Raw genomic sequence first — 10000 nt, 5'->3', positions numbered from 1 at the left:
GAATTTATTTGATGCCTGTTTGTAGTGCGTTAAATAAATTGGAGTATTACAGCCACAGGAAGAAGCGTGATTGGTGGAAGGGTAAAGTAGGTGGGGAAAACAATGTAAAAAAAAAAAATAAATAAATAAATAATTTTAAAAAAGTGGAATACTCATAAAAAATGAGACTGGTTCCATTATTGCTATTTTTGCCACCGTCTCATTGTCCCAGTTGCGAAAAGCAAGATTTCAACTTTGGTTACTGACACCGTAGAAAGCGATTTATATTTATATATCTTCTTTGTGCTCAGAGTGGGCAGAACTTCTTAGTCTTGCCAAAAAAAACTACTTTTAAAAATCATCTTGCATGCAGGATTTAGTACCTAATCCATTAATCTGTGGAGAAGAAAACAAGAACGTTTTATAAAATACTACACAATTATCGTAATTAAAAGAAAAGAAAAGAAAAAAAACTTTACCAGTGAATTGAAGGTGGGAAAAACTGCTGCTGTATATATATATGTGTATCCACTTTTATGCATTTTATATGTGTACGTTTCCTATATGATACACACACGTTATTAATTCCAAAGACGACAACCTTCCAAACGTAGGAAAGTAGTAAACAATGATTAAAAGTTACATCCGCCAAGTGCCACAGTGTTTCCCAAGCAGGTGCTATCCTGAGTCCCCTTTAAAAGAGATGTAGCTTCATTATCTACAGCGACAATGAGCTCAGAGTCGCTCTTTAAACCTGTGTCTATTCACACACAGGTTTAAAAAACAAGTCACGTGTGTGCATAGACACACACACACAATATATATATACATAAACTCACCTGCACAATTTGAGCTAATGAGCAGAACAAGGAAGAGAAAAAGCAGACAAAGGAGTGAGGAAGAGAGAAAGGAGGAGGAGAAAAGGATGTGATGAAACAGAGTTGGACAGGTTCTAGTTGATCTTTGGGCCAATGGAGGGAAGCCCACCTGAGATGGGAGAGAGATCAAAAGCTTCTCGCGTTCTCCACAAGCTCTGCCGAGTGCTGAAACCCACTTCGCTTCTCCTGGAGTCTTTCTCGCCGTCTCCTGTGCCGGGTTTAAGTCTCAGCTCACTTTCTCTCCATTTCTCTGGCTGTTTACTCGGCTATAGCTGTCAAGCTTCACTCCTACGAGTGTTAACTGAGACTTTTCCCTTTAAATTGTACACTAGAAAATCAGCTGACAGGATGACAGGATGCTGACCATCTGGAGGTTCAGGGGCTGGTACCGGTAACTTACTTTATCTCATGACGCTTTATTGTTCGGATTATAAATATATAAAATAAATACAATTTAATTCGAAGGTAAAAAAAAGTGAAGTAAAAATAAATAAATAAATAAATAAATAAATAAATAAATAAAATGTCAAATTAATAAATAAATGGATTCATACAAAAAAAAAAAGTGTAAAAATTTAATAAATAAAAATATAATTAAATGTATTTTAATTTAATTTCATTAAAAGGATTGAGGTCGTGGACACGGTGTTAAACATCATATCACAATACTTCATTATTTTTAGGAATAAAAATCCAAGTTCACTAAATCTAGCACAAACTTTCTGCCACTGTTTCTGCAACACGCATATCAATTCTAAACCTACTGATGCTTCTTGTACATCTCTACACAACCTACATATCTTGCTGTTACATATGACGATATGATGTGTATCATCTCGGCGCACTGCACCACCGCAGCTTCGGGCGTCCTTGTTTATCATCCAGGAAAATCATGAAAGCGACCTGTCACTTCAAAAAGCACAAGCTGACGTGCAGATGCTCTCAGCAGGACGGACGCAAACATTCTGGCCCGCGGGGTCGCTCTTCCTGTAAATGCTATTATGATGATGTCAGAGCCCAGAAGGCATGGCGCTTATTTAGTGTGATGAATGGTCAGCAGCAACCAGCTGTCACTGTACATCCCCCACAATGCACCTCTACGGCGAACGCAATAAGCCACTTTACGGTAACACACACTCAGACGTTTATTCAAACGTGCGCTTGGAAGCGGCATCCACACACACACACACACACACACACACACACACACACACACACACACACACACACACACACACAAACACACACGCGCATACTCATCATCTCTATCCTGCATTCCACGGTTTTGCGTGGAGAGGGACTTTGCCGGCAGACACAGATGCGTGTGTGTTTTATGACATTTAGATGGAAGAGAGAGGGAGATCTCCCCTAAGTCAATTTGAACGCAGAGGCCGATGAAATTATACAGGTAGCAGTGGGCGACGTGACAAACGACTAGCCTGGCGTACAGCTGGGGGAGACGCTCTCCGACAGAGAAAAGAAATGAAAATCTAAATTACAGTTTACAGTACACACATAACTACAAACGGCTTGTTTCTATTGCGTAAATCAATGCCTAGTGTATGGGAGCAGTGGAGAGAGAGAGAGAGAGAGAGAGAGAGAGAGAGAGAGAGAGAGAGAGAGAGAGAGAGAGAGAGAGAGAAAGAGAGAGAAAATGCAAAATAAAACAGACTGCTACATATACACATTTTATATATATATATATATATATACAGGCGCACAGTTTTTTAGGTCTTTGGATGCGACACCATTGAATTTTCCCTTTATATCAGAGACAACTGTGCGCAAAGCATTTACATTACACCCTTGTACTGAGTGACATTTATCTCATTCATACAACTGAGCATTTATAGGGTCAAGGGCCTTGCTCAGGGGCCCAGGAGTGACCGCTTGATGTGGTTGGAATTTGTTTTTTTATTTTCAGTTTGGTTGTTTTTGTTGGTGTTTTCTTAACGCCATGCCAGCTTCTATAGCTAATGCACTAAATGGGTTTAATTTTCGCAGATATGCAATTTCTTTTAAAAAAATGTTTATACATTTTTATAAAAAAAAAAAAAAAAAAAAAGGAGACAAACCGCTTGTTCGTTTTCATAGACGCGTCTTACTGTATGTTTAGAATTGCTCTTTAATAAAAGAAAAATTTACTTTTTACTCGATCAATCGAATAATCGATGGAATTATCGGTAGAATGCTCGATTATTCCATCGATTGTTCGATTAATCGGATAATAATCGTTAATCGTTGATCAGGTGTCCGCAATCCTTTCTCCATTTAGTGAACTCTGCACATGTCCAACTTGAACACGAGCGACACCAGCAAGAACATGATGCAGTAACTACACAGAACACGCTATGTTTTGGTGAACCTACAGTAAGAACACTGTATAAAACGACACTGTACCTCCTCCGACTGTAGAATGCCGTTACACCTCATGAGACGTTTCAGTCCTCAATTAAAACAAAAAGCTGCAGCTCAGGAGATTTCAAATATACGCTTAAATGGCTATTAATCTCTAGACAGCACACTCAAGCTAATTGGTAGCAATTTTTTAAAAGGGATTCGGCCAGAAGTGTTAACTCGCAGTGTAGTTAAAGCACGGTCGCAATCCGTTCAGCGTTTCGTGGCTCGATGACTGTGGAACAATAACGCTGCGAGAATTTGATTTGAAGTGTTAATACGAGGAGTCGTACTCCTTTACCTCCATGGCCTTTTTGATGAAAGGGATCTGCGTGCCGCTGTCCAGGTTGTCGTTGATGATGAGGCGACGTGCCCACTGACCTGCTCGCACCACACCGCTGCCATGGATTAGCACCAGAAGCTTGTCCTGGTTGGTCAGAGCGTCCTCGCTCATGTAGATGAAGCTCTTTGGTTCGCTCTCTGTCGCGTCCACCTGTGAAGTCCAGATGCTGTGTTAATAAGGAGACATAACTGCAAACTGTAAAAGACACATTATACTGCACTGGAATCCAAAATGACAATTTAAACGATACATTAGGTGAAATATATATAATAAATATATCCTCCAACATATTAGGATTTACAGCTTTCAAATTTATTCTATTAATTGCATTACTTGCTGGATGTGGATAGATAGATAGATAGATAGATAGATAGATAGATAGATAGATAGATAGATAGATAGATAGATAGATAGATAGATAGATAGATAGATAGATAGATAGATAGATAGATAGATAGACAGACAGACAGACAGACAGACAGACAGACAGACAGACAGACAGACAGACAGACAGACAGACAGACAGAGACAGACAGACAGACGGATCTACATTTATTTCTATATGTTCTAATATTTTTATATGTTTGCAATATATACGTTTATTCAACATTTTTAAACATTTAAACTTACTTATATTTTTTTTTATTTCATTTTGCCAAAAAAAGGATGGTTCTCTGGAATGGGTGTTCAGTTCAATGATCAAAATGAATGTATACAATAAAAGGAATAAAAAAATATTTAAAAACATTTAATAAAATGTTTTTATGAAAATTCATATTTAAGAAAATTCATTTATATATATATATATATATATATATATATATATATATAAATGTTTAACTGGTTTTTTTTGTTGTTTTTTTTTTACATTTGTTTGGTTAACCGACTTGCATTAGGTGACTAGTGCTCATTAATACCTCTAACATTCAAATGTGAATGAAATTTTTTTTCTTTCAATAGAAAATTTGAGCAGTATGATATTTATTTACTATTCTAATAGACCAGTCCAGACTCCTCTGAACATTGGCAGTTAAGTGCAAAAATCCAGATTCAGAGAAACGAGCAAGGATAAGACTTTCCAGGGAGGAAGCGAGTGTGTATTCATTGTCCTTATCCTAAAGTAGACGAGATAGCACTTTAATTTTGTCTGTGACGCATGTACAACGCAAACACAAACAGGAAGTAGAGGCTTTAGTGGTGCTGTGATCATTAATTATTATTACGCAAAAAGTCAAATTTGTTCGGAACACTCTGGTTTGCGTTTCTGACTTTTTGATGCCGTTTTGGAATGTCAGTATAATCTCAAACTCCATTCTAAATCAGTGTTTTCGATACTGACTGCTTGTGAAAACACAGATTCCTTGCTGTTATTTCAGCAACTATATTTATTCTCCTTTCATTGAAAAATGTGCGCCAGATCCACTACCAGTGCAGTGACTCATCGCCTGGAATCATTCATTATGAATGCCACTATGCAGAGAGACAAACGACTACTGCGGTCTGTCTGTCTGTCTGTCTGTGATGACTTTATTAAACTTCCATGGATTTCTATTACATTCGGCGTCACCGCGGATCTGTCCAGATATCTCAGGGGTCAATACGGGTGTGCGTGCCAGGTCATTCGTTTTAACCTATTATGCTGTAATTGTAATGTCAGCGTCTATCCCTGCCTTTTTTATACTTCACTTTTTTATGCCTTTCCTTTAAATGGCTATCGACGGAACGGCGAAAAACCTGCGGATTTGTCACACATGACTGAACCTATCAAATCGGACTGCAGGCGAGAACACGGGGTGCGTCTCGGAGATAAACGCAACGCGCCGGTTTACAGCTTGTAAAAACTTCCACTTTCTCTTGTGAGATTTACGTACAGTAATATACTGTCCTTTTAACAAGACGTGAATCATGCTCTGTTTATGAACTACATAAGAGCAGCAATGTTAAATGCTTTTTTTGTCTTTAGAATGTGAGAAATAATGAGAAATATCTGACAGTTTTTGCACATTCATGACTAATACATTTGCTATTTAATTTAATATTATAGCCTGTGTGTGTGTGTGTGTGTGTGTGTGTGTGTGTGTGTGTATATGTATATGTATATATATGTATATGTATGTATGCACTTTTTTGAACATCCCATTTCACCTTTAATCCTTATTAGCTGTTATAAAAACCTCCACTCTTCTGGGAAGATGTTCCACTAGATTTTGGAGTGTGCTTCAGTAGATTTGTGTTCAATCAGCTCCAAGGGTGTTAGTAAAGACAGGTACTGATGTAGGATGAGATGAGGAGGCCTGGGGTGGAGTCAGCATTGTAAATTCATCCTATAAAGTGTGAGCTTTCTAGCAGGCCATTTAAGGTGTTCCACTTGAACCCATGTAAAGCATATCTGCATGAAGCTGGCTTTGTGCACAGGGCCATTGTCAGGTTGGAACAGGTTCTCCAAGTTCAACTGAAGGGAAAATGTAATGCTACTGCATTCATAGACAATGTTTGCCTCCAACTTTGTGGTAACAGTTTGGACATATAGGTGGTAAAATATATATTTACACAGATTAAATAAATAATTAGGGAATAATAAGAGAGAAAATCCAGAGAATTCAGGCTACAGTTTTTGCATCCGGATTCTTCATTCCCATAACATCTCGGCGGCGTAAAAGCCTCTCTGTTCTTTCGGCCGCACTTACCGGAAGCATCTCTTTCCTCAGCTTGCAATCCTTCTCCAGGAGCTCATAAACATAATGCGTGATGATCTGCAGGAGAAAAGGGAGAGAGACGTCTTTATTGGTATTTGAAGCGCTATAAAAAAATATATATATATATACACACACAAAAGTGACCCGCGCTTGCCATCGGTATTAGGCATAACAAACTTTGAGCTAAGTCAAATATATACGGCTGTGGTATGCGTAAATGAGACGTGAGATAGTTTGGTTCATTAAAACAGTGTATTTTATTCTGTAAACACATGGATCATTTTGTCAAATGGGTTAGGACGTGCACAGTATTGCTGGCTACTGATGCAACACACAAACCACATCTGTGTACACGTACAGCTACAACGCTATTGAATTTACATGCACTGTAAACAAAGTACTTCTGTGCTTATGTTCTATGTGCAGAGCAAAAACACATATTTGGATATGAGAAAAACCCCACCCTCCTTCAACAAGCATCGATGAAGATAATTAGGAGTGTCTGGATTTTGAGCAGAGTGTACCGAGCCTATCAGCCCCGGAGCCATAAAAAAAATCTCGACTGCAAGCCGAGAGTCGATGTAAGGTATGTTTATCCCTGCAGCTACATGACTTGGGAACTGGTACTTGGTGCAAATTCAACCCAGGGCCGAAAGTTTCATGCTTCAATGACATCAACAACTTTTGGTGGTTTTCTTTCTTGTTCTTGTCCCCTGCAACCCTGATACGCAGCAGCTGGAAAAACAACCATTTATTCGATGGATCTGCGAGGCGACAGGAAGGAGCCGCTCGTGTAAAGACGAATTTGGCTCGCTGAGGTCGCTGGGATGACTTTAAGGGGCAGGGAAGAAAAAGGAGCGGGATATTATCGTTCATGCCGAGCTTATGATGTTTGTAAAGGGTTTGCCGCCCACACGGACACAGGGGAAGCTGGAGTCAGGATGGGAAAACTGGGATGGTCAGCTGCCTGGGTGGACCGATTGCCTCGCGTTGTTCGTGGGAGGTCTCCGAACTTCTGACCGGGATAAACGTCCGGATTACATCGGAGGTCTTACATTATAAAATGATTCATTAGAATAGTATCATATTTGTTTATCTAGGGTTGCGTTTAGGCGATACATACTCATCCTACACTCATACAAACACAAGAAATAAAATTACATAAATGAAACCCACAGTGACAGCATTTGGTTTCTATTCGCATGAAGCAACAAAGGGACAATGAAAGTACAGAGTGAAGTAACGCATTTAACCTCCTGGCTTAAATAAATTCCTCAAACCAAACTTTATCATTAAACATATGTTCATATTTTTAATTTTCAAAATCTCTGTGACCTGTAATTTAATCCAAATTTAATTGAAGTAATTTCTTGTCAACTTTCTAGTTGTAGTAAGTTTCAAAGATATAAGCAACTTTTACTCTCTAATTAACTGCATTCATAATCCAGTATATGAGGTGGTATCAAAAAGTTTCTACATTTACAAAAATATTCCCCTTGCACAGCAATACAGCGCTGCCAGTTTTCCTGCCACTTCCGGAATATGTCCTGTAAGTCTTCTTTTCGAAGCACCTTCCCCTGTCGTGCTGGATCTCCGCACTGGTGTCAAAGCGGCGACCTCTGAGCCGGATCTTCATCTTCGGGAAGAAGGCGAAGTCAGCAGGAGCCAAATCCGGCGAGTAGGTTGGGTGCGGGAGTGAGATCATGTGGATTGAACTCCGATGATCATCATGCACGAGTTGCTGAATGGTTTCTGCGTTTTCAAGGGTTGAGCTCGTTGAAGGTCTTCCTGATCTCTGGATCTCTCTTGAATTGCCACTCAAAACACCTCGAACGACTCGTACGGCAAAAGTATGTCGTGTCTAACGTTTCTGTAGCAGATTTGCCCAGTTTCACGCAGAATTTCATGTTCGCTCTTTCTTCACTTGCTGTCTATGATGAAATCGCAGACGTGGTTAAGCGTGTGGTCAAAATAGCACCAGTTGCACCATATGTCTCGAAATTTTAATACCACCTCGTAACTGGTTTGAGATAAGACTAAACCAGGTGCACACTGTGCGATTTTAGTCACGATATGATCATCTGAGACAAATCCTAAAAGATTCCTATAATCCGAGGCTAAAATCTTAAATTGCTGGTTTGACGTGTTTACCGACAGCAGATTAATGGCCGTTGCGTAAATTTATTTATGTATTTTTTTCAAGTTGTTCTATCTTGATGATATTTGCTGACGTGGTCAGCACTATAAAACAATAGCACCAGTTACACCATTAGTGATACCACCTCGTATGTGCTTTTTACTCCAATATATTTGAATTGATGAGGCCTGTTACCAATTACAGTTTGCACCTCTATTGAGGATATCATTAAGGTGCAACGCTCCCCCTACCTTTATCTGCTACTTGCGGGCAAATTTGTAATCATTGCTGGCCCCATTTTTTTATCTAAAAACTTTGAGAACCAGCTTTTGTTAAAGTTGAAGAAAAATATTATGGTTTTATATATTTGGTTTTACTTCATCAAACATGATTTCATTTGTCGATTGAATTCTAATGGTTGTTCAACTTTGTGACATGATACTGTAATTGTAATGTGTAAATCCCTTTTTGTAAGATTGCTTTACTACTTTGCCTTGTTTAATCTTTGTTCCATTCTGGCATGTTGAAGAGGTTGTTTGTGTTGATGGTTAATGCAGAGTTCGGGGTGTACAAGTTGATTTGTATTTTAGGAAATAAAACCTCGCGTATCAGCTGGCTTTTCACTAACATGTGCGCTTGGTGTTGAGGACTAGTGCATCATTGAGCCTGCGTTCAACAGGAGTACAATATTTGAGCGCTGTTCAAATCAGACACTCGAAAACTCTGGTTGATTTTTTAGGTACTCCCAACAGGTACTTTAAACAACTCAAAAAAAGTTTGCAAAGAAGCAGAAGATCGCTGGTGCCTCTGGTAAAGGTATATAGCTAGTAGAGTTAGCTTGCTTCGCTAATCCGTCACTACATGACCACGGGAGATGAAGCGCGGGGCTTGTAGCTTACAAGTGTCACCAGACTGCTGGAATAATTCATCTCTTTAAGACTATAGTTAAAAGTGAGGCGCAAGCTTTTGAGTTAGAAGGGAACTTTCCCGAAAGGACACGTCATTAGGTTTGCATTGATTCTGCTCGAACGACTCTTCTTCTTCTGACGCGAAGGTGGGAGGAAAGGGAAAGGAATGGGGAGAGGAGGAGGAGGAGAGACAAGAAAGTTATGAAGCAATCATAATACACTCAGTGTAACATACTCATTTAAAGCCAAAGGACATAAGCTATTGCTTATTTGATTACAAACACCAAAAGCACATTAAGGGCCAAACGAGCTAATGCAATGAGATATTAGCAGCCATCAGCGGTCAGCCGGCCCAAATGAGATGACAGATCTATCCGCCAAATCCGCGGAAAAGGGGTCTGCGGGTGAAACAGTGTAAAGATATAGGCGGCTCGACGGCACCTAATTCACTAAATGTCAAGCTCTCTGATGAAGACTAAAATGATTGTGAAGTGCAATATGCTTGTGTTTAATGATATCAATAAGCCTCGCAGGAAATTTCATTTGTGCGCTGTTATTGCTTCGGCGTCTCAGGTGGCTCACTGTGATTATAGGAGGGAAAGAGAAAGTGGACAGTTCTCTAAATATACCTGAGACTGGGTCATGACGATGTGCGGCGGAGT

General features: G+C 39.4%; 1 protein-coding gene across 5 annotated transcripts in view; it reads right to left on the bottom strand.

Moving 5' to 3' along the window:
• arb2a (ARB2 cotranscriptional regulator A) overlaps positions 1-10000 on the bottom strand; it is a 179156-nt gene that overhangs the window by 142620 nt on the left and 26536 nt on the right. For all 5 annotated transcript variants that reach the window (XM_083527626.1, XM_083527630.1, XM_083527628.1 and 2 more), the window contains exons 5-6: positions 6285-6350; positions 3556-3747 (exon numbers count right to left, since the gene is read on the bottom strand). In XM_083527626.1, the coding sequence (XP_083383752.1) occupies positions 3556-3747; positions 6285-6350 (258 nt within the window). The remainder of the gene's footprint in view (positions 1-3555; positions 3748-6284; positions 6351-10000) is intronic.

The sequence above is a fragment of the Silurus aristotelis genome, assembly GCF_946808225.1.
Source record: "Silurus aristotelis genome assembly, chromosome: 23".
NCBI classification, from domain to species: Eukaryota; Metazoa; Chordata; class Actinopteri; order Siluriformes; family Siluridae; genus Silurus; species Silurus aristotelis.
This window is presented reverse-complemented; position numbering and strand designations above follow the sequence as displayed.